General features: G+C 33.4%; 1 protein-coding gene across 4 annotated transcripts in view; it reads left to right on the forward strand.

Annotated features, from left to right (window-relative positions):
• LOC100926484 (ceruloplasmin) overlaps positions 1-12,778 on the forward strand; it is a 67,191-nt gene that overhangs the window by 25,232 nt on the left and 29,181 nt on the right. For all 4 annotated transcript variants that reach the window (XM_023500728.2, XM_003766093.4, XM_023500730.2 and 1 more), the window contains exons 10-14: positions 4,101-4,251; positions 5,479-5,691; positions 7,051-7,261; positions 10,046-10,185; positions 11,913-12,041. In XM_023500728.2, coding sequence (XP_023356496.1) covers positions 4,101-4,251; positions 5,479-5,691; positions 7,051-7,261; positions 10,046-10,185; positions 11,913-12,041 — 844 coding nt within the window. The remainder of the gene's footprint in view (positions 1-4,100; positions 4,252-5,478; positions 5,692-7,050; positions 7,262-10,045; positions 10,186-11,912; positions 12,042-12,778) is intronic.

The raw sequence follows: 12,778 nt of genomic DNA on the forward strand, positions 1-12,778 counted from the left end.
AATGGGGTCCAATGAAAAGAATGTCTCTATCAGAGTCAGGAGGTCCAGGTTCAAATCTGAACTCTGTCCTTATTTACCTCCTTTGTGATTCTGAGCAAGTCATTTAACCTCTATGGACCTCAGTTTTGTTGTCTATAAAATGAGGGAGTTGGACTAGATGTTTGCAAAGTTTCTTCCAGCACTAAATTAATATTTCTATGAGCTTATTAATGTCTTGGCTTTTTTCTTTTTTAGGTTATAATTTTTGTTTCTTAAGTAATAACATTTTTATTAATCTGCTCATTTAGCATTTTTAAAAGATTGGCATTAAAAAACTCTCAATGCACATTTATATAGTTTAACATTAGCTGTGTTCAAAGAAAAATGTATATTTCTTTCTGCATTTTAAGGTCATCATTTCAGTCAAATGGTAAGTAGTATATTTGCTCTTCATTCTTTTGAACTAGTCTTTTTATTATTGCACTAAAAAGAATTCTAAAGTCTTTCTCCTTGTGAATATGGTTTTTAAAATTCAACAAAATTGATTAATAGGATTTGCTATTATGATTTTTTTGTGGTTGACAATAATGGCTTCCCTCAAACTTCCAAAATAAATTATTTTTGCTGGCTCTCTTCATGTTTAGGAGCATTCATTGAGAAGCATCTTTTCACGTTAAATTTTTCAGAGTTATTTTTTCTCTACAATGTTGTTGTATAAATAATACACAAATCATTATGTAAATTCCCCTGTGCATTTCCCTCTGCATCAATTTATAGAGGTTTTCCTTGTTTCTTCTGATATTGTACATTTTGTCATTTCTTATGTCATAATAATTTTCATTACATTAATATACTATTTGTTTAGCTCTTCTTAAAGCTTAAATCTGAATTAAGACTTTTGGGACCCCTTGTAGTATACTAAAAAACAACAAAGAAATACAATCAAATACTGAGAGAAATTTCCCTGGCTTCCTTCAAATCCCAGCTAACATCTTGCCTCCTACAGGAAGTCTTTCCTTATTCCCCTTAATTCTAGAACACTTTCTCAGCTGATTATCTCCAATTTATACTATATATATATATATATATATATATATATATATATATCTTGTTTGATTTCTTTGTCATTGTTTTTGTATCCTCAAGCCATCTGCTATAGTAATCATCATCCAAAAGAGAAAATTCTAGGTTTTTAGACCTCCCTTTCAAATAACCCAATAAAAGGTATTCCAACAGAACACAAATTTTGGCAGAGATTTCACATTTCTCATCCTAGGATCAATGTAGCTGTATACAAGGAGATTCACCACCAAATAGCTGACAACAGGTGATAATTTGGGGGTTATAGAAACCCACAAAGACTGTCTATCAAGGTGGGGCAGTGACAGAAGTTGTCATCTACATTGATGAGGAATGTATAAGAACTAAAAAAAATCAAGTTGAAGTTTTGAAAGTCTATTTAACTTTTCTCATATTATTTCTCTGAGTCTCAGTTGCCCCTTCTGTAAAATGAAGGCATCTAGACTACATAATCTCTGAAATCCCTTTTAACTATAGACCTTTGATTCTATAATTTTCTTCATTTAAGTACTCTTATTCCAAGATAGGTTGGCAATAAAGTTGTCCATGAAACCTGAATTATTTATGTCATACAATTAAATTAGATTAAATTATGACTCAATACAACTCATATCTCATATTATATTGCAGAAACAAAAATATTATCCAAATATGAAAATGATATTCATTTTGGACTTGACAACCTAAGTTTCCGAATCAGTGATTTTATTTTCAAATAATTTCATTGTAGTTAGAAAAAATAACCATGGAAATGTTGATTAACTTTCTTTTCTTCATTAATGGCCAAATAGCTACATTTTGCTAGCAAGAAAAGAAAAGACTATGTGTCTACCAGTGAGAAGTTAGAAATAAAGTGCAACCCTCCCCAATATTAAAAAAAATAGCCTTTCTAAATTAGGGAAAGAAAGTCCCTAAAGGTATGAGGGCTGTGTTCCCTAATTTCTTTGAATCCTCACTCCATCATTATTTTTGCCTCTTAATTTGAAAAATACAAAATTTCAAGGTCTATATTTCTCTTCTCTGCTCTCACATTTTATCATACATTTACCATAGTCTCTTCCCGTGCTCCATAAATATTATCACAGTGCCTTGTCTTCTCCCTCAACTCAATATTACCTTTCCTTTGTTTTCTAAATATTTGCATTGCTATTCTAAATATGCTCATTTGCAGTTGTCTCTTTTGTTAGAATATCAACTCCTTGAGGGCAGGGACACCTTTTTTTTTTGTATTTGTCACATCAACCCCAGCTAAAGTACTGAATAATAAGCATTTAATAATGCTTACTGAATGATAGGTGCATTAATATCAGCATATTTATCTATAAGTTTCCTTTTGTCTAGAGAAATCAGAGACAGTCTTGTTGATATGTCAAACTTAATTCAGTAAATAGCAGGACCTCAGTTGAAACAAAATTTTTTTAAAATTTCTCATATCTATATAGCATTTTAAGGTTCTGCAAAGCCCTTTGACAAGTGCACAAAGAAATGGGTCATAGGCCTTAGGGCTAAGGACTGATTCCCTCCCTCCATGACTTTGAGCAAGTCATATAATCTCTTTTACTTTGCTTGTCTATAGAATGATGGTGCTGACTTCTGAGGTCTCTTCCAATTTCAGATTTAGGTCTTCTGATTTCACATATTAGGGGTTAAGAAATGTTTGCTCTTGTATCCTTTACATAAGTTCATAGATTCATAAGTTCATAGATTTAGAGCTAGAAGATTTTAGAGACCATTAAGTCCAATCTCCTTATTTTTGCCAAATGTGAAATGGAAATCTAGGGAAATAAAGGGATTTCTCCAAAGTCCTAAAATTGTAGATGCTACCCAAGTGGTAAGCAACAAAGGAGTAATTTTGATTTTTAATAATATTTTAATAGCATTTTTTTCATTTTGATAGTATTTAATAATATTTTCCAACTACATGTAAATACGATTTTTAGTATTCATTTTTTATAAAATTTCAAGTTCCAAACTTTCTCCTTCTCTCCCTTCCCTCCCCTCTCCCTAAGATGGTAAGCAATTTGATATTGAGTATATATGTACAATCATTCAAAACCTATTTTAATATTAACCATGTTGATAAAGAAGAAACAGTTTGCAAAGAAAAAAATCTACAAAAAACAGGGGCAATAGTATGCCTCATTCTGTATTCAGAGTCCATCAGTTCTTGTTCTGGAAGTGGATAGCATTTTGTATCAAGAGTCCTTTGGAACTGTCATTGTATTGCTGAGCAGGGCTGAACCAATCATGGTGGATCATTGCACAATGTCACTGTTACTGTGTACAATGATCCCAAAGGAGGAATTTGAAGGCAACCCTTTGGACTCCACTCTGCATTTTTTCCAGTCTCCCTTCTCACTTCTCAAAGAGGCTGCAAAAGAGTAGAATAGGAAACATGTTGGTTCAAATAATTATTATGCAAATTGTAAAACAACTATAAAATCATTATGAAAAATTCAAGAAAAGAGATAGCATGGACTAATATGGACTAGGTCTCATACTTACAATTGGCTCTGAATAAGAAATTCCAGTATGTGGAGTTCTTAACGTTTTGACAACCTGATAAAGCCTATAGTCCCCATCTCAAAATGATGTCTGTTGGTTATATTCATAATTGAATGATATACAAATTGAAGTTAAAAGTTAGTGAAATTAATCATCAATCATACTGATTGAATTTGGTCTAAAAGAGTGACCAAAAGACCATCTTTTTTATTTAATAATCTTTTGGTCTTTTTAATAAAATGACTAAATTACTCCCCCAAAAGAAATTAAAGACATAATTTTTTTCTCATCTAAGTTCATAGAACACTGAAATCTATCCTTGAACCCCTCTGGAATCTGTGGATCCCAGGTTAAGAACTTCTGCTTTAGTAGCTAATAGGGCCTCTCCATTGTTCTTAAGCATCAGTTTGCAAAAAGCTCTGAAACTCTGAAAGACACTCTGAAAAAAGATATACTCATACTCCACAAGAATGTAATTATCTGAGGGCATCTACTCGGGCTTCATTTGTTGTTTTCTCTTGATCTTTTTTCCACAGATAGGTATGGACAAAGAGTTCTATTTGTTCCCCCTAGTATTTGATGAAAATGAAAGTCTGTTCTTGGATGAAAATATCCAAATGTTTACAAAAGAACCTCACCAAGTGGATAAAGAAGATGCTGATTTTCAAGAATCCAATAAAATGCATTGTAAGTGATGAATTAATAAGAGGCCCATTGTATACCAATACAGAATACATATATATATATATATAGATAGATAGATAGATAGATATAGATATAGATATAGGATGGTTTTCTATTATTAGTTTTTCCTATTAGTTTAATTCAAAATAAAATTTTATTGATTTAAAATAACAGCCTGAGAGATATTCAATTTAGTATTTAATAATAATAATAGCTGACATTTAAATCAGCAAAGTGTCATGTAGTAATATGCATTATTCCATTCGATCCTCATAATAACTATTTGAAATAAGTATGAGGTATCATTTTCCAAGTCTAGAAAATTGAGATTCAGAATACTAAAAATTGGAACATGTAAAAAGGAATAGATCATATTCTCAATGAGATGACAGTTCAGAAGAGATTGCCCCTTGTTGGGTGTTATGAGAACAAATGTTATATGGAGGAAGAGAAGGAAATGGTTATATTTTAATAATGTTCCTAAGTGGGACATTAAAAGGGTTATATTCTATTATTGGCTCTTTATACCTTAATGATATTATTAAATACAAGGTTTCCAAAATGCTCAGCTTGACCTTATAGGTGGAAAGGTATGATCGTTTACTACAATGCTCAATTTGGAATTGAAGGCTTTGAGACTCTTCCTCATATTTTAACCTGTCCCTGGACACTGAAAGTGGATGCATCTGGGGGATGGGTGTGGAACCTACTGCAGTGGTAGTGTTTGTGACACTTTTTTGAAATAAAAAATTTATCTAACTTTTGTTTTCTCTTGTGCATGGAAGCAACTGGACTAAATTATCTATTAGCTTTTTTCCGACCCTAAATTCTATGGAGGTATTTCTGGATAGTCTAAGAAAGTAATGAAATTTTCTAATAGCCTATATTCAGAAGTGATAAACATTAGGAGAAATAGGAAAAAGTGAGAATTGAATAACTAGAGAACACTCTAGCAGAATGTCACTGAAGTGTTCCTCAGCTCTATGTATATACAAGTCCTTCAGGATGCTCTGCCCTTACATCCAGCTCCTGGGACTATCTGAGAAGTATACAGATGGGACCATCATCTGTGATCCTTTCCCTAAAAATACTCCTCCCATTGTAGAAATGAAGAAGAGGGAGTTTCCTTTAATTAGCACACATTCTGGAATGTTAAAGTAACACACATAACAAGTAAACTTCTGTTGAACGGTTTGGGACAAACTTTTCATTCTTATAATATTTTTGCAGCCATAAATGGATTCATGTACTGGAATCAGCCTGGACTTGAAATGTGCCTAGGAGATACTGTTTCATGGCACTTATTCAGTGCTGGAAATGAGGCTGATATACATGGGATATACTTTGCAGGAAACACATTCCTCTCTAGGGGAGAACAGAAGGACACAGCTAACCTTTTCCCTCAAACATCTCTTACACTCCTTATGACACCTGACTCTGCAGGTGAGTAGTCAGACTGATTGTTTCCCTTCTATCTATCTATATCTATATCTATATCTATATCTATATCTATATATATAGATATAGATATATACTGCTCCTAAGTAGGAGATTAAAAGGATTATATTCTATTATTGGCTCTTTATAGCTTAATTATTGTCAATTATTAAATACACTGTCACCAAAATGCTCAGCTTGACATTATAGGTGGAAGGGTATGATCGTTTACTACATACATATATATATATATATATATATATATATACACACACACACACACACACACACACACACACATATATATATATATATATTTCATTTGAATTCCCCCAAGCTTGGTTTGCCTAGCTTTGCCCAAAAACATTGAGTGGTGAGTATCTTCTCCCCAGAAGCCTCTCAGTGGTTATAGAAAAAGTGGAACTACCTCAGTATGACTCCCTTGCTTTGGGTCTCCCATGCTTCCTAAAATAAAATTTTAAAAATCCTACCCTATATTTTAACCTGTCCCTGGACACTGAAAGTGGATGCATCTGGGGGATGGATCAATGATAACTATGTGTGGTACCTATTGCAATGGTAGTGTTTGTGACACTTTTTTTGAAATAACAACCTCATCCTTCCATCCCCTTTCAGACTCTTCCAGGATATTAGAAGGTGGATACAAGACAAATATTACCTCTAGGACCAAGTATACATTTTCTGATAGTTAAGACTCTGAACACCTTTTCTACCTTTTACTATCTGGTGTTTGTATGCACAGTGCTCCATCTCTCACCTTCTTGTCTTTGTATTGACTGGCTCATATCCCTGGAATGTTTTTCCTTCTTACCTCCACTAGTTTCCTTTAGATTTGGATCAAGTAACATCTGCTATAAAAAAAATCTTTCCTGTTTCCCCCAAGCTATTTATGTCATTTCTCTCCAACTATCTTGTATATATTTGAAATATTTTTATCTTTATTAGGAAGTAAGCTCCTTGAGGGCTCATTTTTGACTTTGTATCCCTAGAGTTTAGGACAAATCCTGACACATCAGTAGGTTATTTATTTCATGAATATCTGTCTATTAATTGATTGATTGAGACTCCCATCAGAACTCCAAAGTCAAAATTTTCCAAAATATAGGGCATTCCTTACAGTACAGGATCCAGGGTATTCATTCGATGAGTGCCTTTACCTTCACTCCAAAGAAACACCTCTACCATCCCAACTATTAATGGACAAAAGAGAATTTAAGCAAAAATTAAAAGCATGACATTGATTAGGTATGATAATAAGCCACACATTTTTTATCCTATGATGCTTGTTATATGGGTTTCACCATGTGACATTATTATTGGTGTTGTTGTTGTTTTCCTCCCCAGGACTTTTTGATGTTGTATGCCTAACAACAGATCACTACACAGGAGGCATGAAACAGAAATATCTAGTGAAAGAGTGTGAGAAGTCTATATCTGACACAACACTATATCTACACCAGAAAGTCTACTACATTGCTGCTAAGGAAGTGGAATGGGATTATTCCCCAAGCAGGCACTGGGAAGAAAAACTGCATAATTTACAAGAACAGCAAAAGTAATTTGGCATCTCCTAATTAATTTGATCTCTCATGGAGTAGAATTATTATTCTTTTAGCTGCTTGGGAGAGAATATTTTAAGGAAGTACAGCATTGTTTTTCTAATTGGTTTAAATTTCGATTAACTTGCTTGCTCTTGTACTTTAGGTCTTTGTCTTTTCTTAGTTTCTATCAGGCAGATTTCCATTTTATATACTCGGAAATCTTGTGCCTCAACCAAGTTCCCATTTGTTTTGGCCCAATAATCTCGCCTTCAGCCAAATCTGTTATCAAAAGCATGGGTTTCCCCACATTCATTTCCCCCACATTCCACCTTCCAGACCTCTCATTTAATTCTAATTTTAGTCAAAAACACTTTAGTACCTACCCTCTTGAGAACTAAAAGTTATTCCTTTCTCCATACCAATACCACTCCATTCTCTTTCCTTCAGAAACTAAATGACCTCACATTGTTTATTTTTTTAATGAACAAAATACTTTTCCTATTTTTTCTCAAGTTTTTTTTTCAATAGCTAAACATTTCACACTTATACAAAGCACTCTACTAGACACAGAATATGAGTTGTAAAAGTACCTCAATGTTCCTTAGTCTAAGCATACTACAAAGCAAACTCAACTTTAACATAACTAACAAGAGGCTATGCAACCTCTGATTGAAACTATCCCAGATGGGGATACAATTTCCCACCATCTATTGAGGTAACCCATTCTACTTTTTTGCAAAATTCTAATACTTAAGAAGTTTTTGGGGGCAGCTAGGTGGCACAGTGGATTGAGCACCAGCCCTGAATTCAGGAGAACCTGAGTTCAAATCTAGTCTCAGGCACTTAACACTTCCTAGCTGCGTGACCCTGGGCAAGTCACTTAATACCAACTGCCTCAGGAAAAAAATAGAAAGAAAGAAAAGAAAAAGAAGTTTTTTTTTTTCCACTCTGATAGCAAGCTTATGTTTGCCTTTTTTTCATCTTCTACCCACTGTCACTAGTTCAGCCCTCTGGAGTCAAATATAAAACATTTGATCTTCCACGTGACAGCCCATCAAATACTTTACAAAAGCTATCATGTTTGGCCCTTAGTATTCTCTTTTCTAGACAAAATATCTCTACTTCTTTCAATCAATTGTCATGTGACATGGGCTTAAGTCTATGTTATCCTAGTTGCCCTTTTCTGGACACTGTCCAGCTTATAAATGTTCTTCTTAAACCCAATCTTCCATATAAAATCTGACAGTGACATCTAGGGCAAAATTATCACTTCTCAACTCCTGGAATCTGTTAATATAACTCTCTTCATCTTACAAATCTTAAAATCTAAGAATCTCTCTTAATACAGCCCAGGATCACATTAGTTGTTGCTATTGTTGTTATTGTTATTGCTTGCTAATTTACATTGAACTCTGGGTCCATTAAAACCCCTAGGTCTTTATCAGACAAATTCCTATCTAACCATGACACCTTGCCCTCATCTTATACTTGTGGATTTGATTTTTTTTTTTTTTTGGTATCTAATTACAATACTTTACATTTATCCCTATTGAATTTCTTCTTATTAGATTCAGTCTTGTGCTCTAGCCTGTCAGGGTCTATTTTGGATCTTGAGTTGTCATCTGGTACGTGAATTAAGTGTTTGCTTCATTTGGTCCATCCCATCCTTATATGTACTCATCATTTCTTTCATCATTTAAAAAGTTTTTGGAATGATAAGAAACATTCATAACTAAGATATAGGAAAAAGTCCCAAAATATGAAGTAGAAATAACTAAGTCATTTAAAGTTTCAAGTTGACAAAAATTTTTTTGCAGCAATTGACTCACTTGAACCTTATAGTATCTTAACTGTCTCTCCTTGTATAGGCTATAGAGAGGTATCCAAGACAAGGCTCTTCCTTAAGAAATTTTCAATCTAACAGAAGTAACCATATAAATATAGACAACTAACTATATATAAATGAAATGAGTGCTAATAAATACTTAGGGTGTACAGTCATCAGCAATTGAAATGCTCTATTCTAATAGTGATAGATTATCTTTGTGTGATATATTAACGATTCCTTATATCCCATAAAGCAAATTCTCAAAAATCATATCATTTGAGCCTTAAAACAAGCTTTTTGTTATAATTTGACAGAATAAGGATGGAAAGCTATTTTAGGCAAGAGAAACAACATGTACAAGTATTCCCCTCCAAAGGAAGGAATTTCTCCCTCATGTGTTCTCATTCACACTCTCCTTATTTGCTTATCAAATTCTACTTCATACTTTATTTATTTGTATATATGCTTCTCTTCTTTTTGATCCTAAGTTCCTTGATGGTGGAAGTGCTGCATTATTATTAACTTTAAAAGAATGAATGAATCAAGGAATGCTTGGGAAACAAAAGCCAAACAATAGACAAAGGCTAAGGCAAAAAATCTTTCATTGGGAAGAAAATTCAGAGTTGTCAGAGACTTTCGTAAAACACTTGAATGGTATTCTCAGAGTTATGCAGAAAATGTAAAAAGTTGCAGATTCTTTCATGTGTGAAATATCTCGATGACTGGTTAAGCCATTCTCTCAACTACCATATTACTTTTAAAGGGGTTACTCTTGCCTTTCTAGGATAGGATTATGCTGCTAGTCAGTATTTGGTTGACAAATACTAATCAAGTACCTAATCTGTGCTTTTGAGGGAAATACAAAATTTAAATAAGATATAATCCCTTTATTCTTTGCCCAATCTTGTACAATTTAAAGTTTCCCTTCTGTTGTGGTAGCAAATCCTAAATTTTTCTTTCTTTTTTTTAGTGTTTCCAATGTGTTTTTAGATAAAGAAGAATTCTTCATAGGTTCCAAATACAAGAAGGCTGTATATCGTCAATACACTGATAATACATTTAGTACTCCAAGAGAGAGAAAAGAAGATGAGGAACATTTGGGAATTCTAGGTACTGTACCATGATAACTGATTCTGAGAATCTAAATCATGAATTTTAATTTTTAAAATGGGCCCATAACTAATTCTAAGAATTAGAATGTCCTTCATTATTTATTATCTCATAGAAATAGTTAAGATATGTGCATTTTGAGTTATTTCTGGACCTACATATCAAAAATTAATTATTAAAGTTTTCTTTAAAAATTTACAACTGCGTTCATATACTTTGCTTTAAAAAAATAAACTAATCCAAAAGCAGCAACAAAAAAAAGTCCTTAAGTATAATAAAATGCTGCCTCAGACAGCCTTCAGAAATATTGTATTTATCATTGGTGGTGTTTACTCAAGTCTGATTCTTTGTGACCCTTTATAGCACACCAATATTTTCCCTGGAGTTTTCTTGGCAAAACAAACAAACAAACAAACAAACAAACCTGAAGTGGTTTGCCATTTTCTTCTCCACTGGATTAAGACAAATAGGATTAAGAGACTTGCCCAGAGTTACACAACTACTAAGTATCTGAGGCTGGATTTGAATGAATATTTTTCTAACTCCAGGTTCAGTATTGTAACTCCTGAGCAATACAGCTACCTCATTTATCATTTATCATTACACTATTACAATTTCTCACATCCAGACTTATAGATCTGAGAACAAGTCACTTGAACTTAGTTTCCTTCTCTTTAAGGTAGAGATAATAACAGAAGCTCTATTTTACAGTGTTGTTATGAGAATCAAACAAGAAAACAAAGATAAAGTGTTTTTCAAATGTAAAAGTACTACCCAGATGCTTTTATTCTCACCCTCCAGACTCAATGACTCTCCCTCCATTAAAAAAAAAATCTCTTGAAACACTTGAAGTATCTAATTATTTACTAACTATTTTTCAAGGACCCAAAGCTGACTCTCAAAAGAAATATACAGGTGGTCAAGAAGAAAATGTGTGTATGGATAACTAGGACATTAATTTAATATAGAAAGGTGAGACAAGATGTATATCACTATAGCAAGCAGTGAAAAGTTATCTCTAGATTTTTGGTGATTGCTGGAGAGACTCTGTAAACACAGGAAGAATCCAATTCTGTGGGATATCTTGAAATGATCAGTGGAGGGGAGGGGTTGACCATGAAGGGCAGCAATATCTATTACTGTAATAGCCATTACCTCTTTCCTGCTTGTTGGATTTTCCTGTGGACTTAACTATCCTTGACTTTCTTTTTAAAAATAAACTAAAGCTTTAAGCAAAAAAGGGATAAAGGTACCATCTAGATTTCTCCCAGGAGAGAAGAGATCAAGAAAGGAAAGAGAATTCTGGCATCTTGCACTTAATTCTGTTGTCTCCTCATTGAAGTTCTGGGAACATAGACTTAGAGTAAAGAGGAGAGAATGGGGTTGGAAAGTGATTCTTGGGAGGCTTCTAATCTGAGGTGGAGATTTCTGATATGAATCAACAGGGAAATGATCCATGATCAGATCATATACCTGCAGATGCCCATGAGGTCTTGAGAAGGTCTTCCAAAACTTTGCATTAGAAGTCAATTAGAATCTCCATCTTTGGAGAAAGCCATTTTCTGGCAAGTTTTATTTGGGTTTATCTTCTAAATTTTCCTGAGGAGAAGAATTCATACTCTGCACATCAAAAAAGATGTATGATACTTTGCCATCATGCCTTTTTCAATGTAGTCTGTGTCATTTAATTTCCTCAATGATTTTTTTTTCCTTTTTACTCCTATTAGGTCCACAACTTATGGGATATGTTGGTGGCAAAGTTATAATTGTCTTTAAAAACATGGCATCGAGACCTTATTCGATACATGCCCATGGGGTGAAAACTCCTAATTCTGTGGTAGTTCCAACACAACCAGGTATCATTTGGGGGAAATTCATTTTATAATATAAATATGAAATTATAATGTAATGAAATGAATAGTGAAAGTATTATATACAAAATATAATATATAAATAATATATTTTAAATTATGATATAATAATATAAGAAGTTTCTTTGAGCTTCCTTTCTAAAAGAAACTTGAGGGAAATTGTTGTTTGGATGATGGTAGGTCTTTCAGAAAAGAGGAACCAGGATCATATCTTTAATGAATACAGATTACAGAATTAGTGAAATGGTGATTATCATTACAATTAGCATCTATTGTGCTAGGTACTGTACAAGACAGTACAAAATGAAACAATCTCTACTCTTAAAGAGTATATGTATGTGTATGTGTAGAGATTGTTTCATTTCATATTATATATATATATATATATATATAGAGAGAGAGAGAGAGAGAGAGAGAGAGAGAGAGAGAGAGAGAGAGTTTTTTTTTTTTTTTTTTGCTGAGGCAATTGGGGTTAAGTGACTTGCCCAGGGTCACACAGATAGGAAGTGTTAAATGTCTGAGGCCAATTTGAACTCAGGTCCTCATGACTTCAGGGCTGGTACTGTACCCACTGTACCACCTAGAAGAGTTTATATTTTATAATAAAATTCTGGTAGACAGTCATCCCTGAATTCTTTATTCAGGAAGGTTCCGCAATAGCCTTGGATACTAAGACAGTGAGTCTTAGTAAGAGAAAACAATGGAAGCAATGACTTGAAAGT

The sequence above is a fragment of the Sarcophilus harrisii genome, chromosome 3, assembly GCF_902635505.1.
Source record: "Sarcophilus harrisii chromosome 3, mSarHar1.11, whole genome shotgun sequence".
Classification (NCBI taxonomy): Eukaryota; Metazoa; Chordata; class Mammalia; order Dasyuromorphia; family Dasyuridae; genus Sarcophilus; species Sarcophilus harrisii.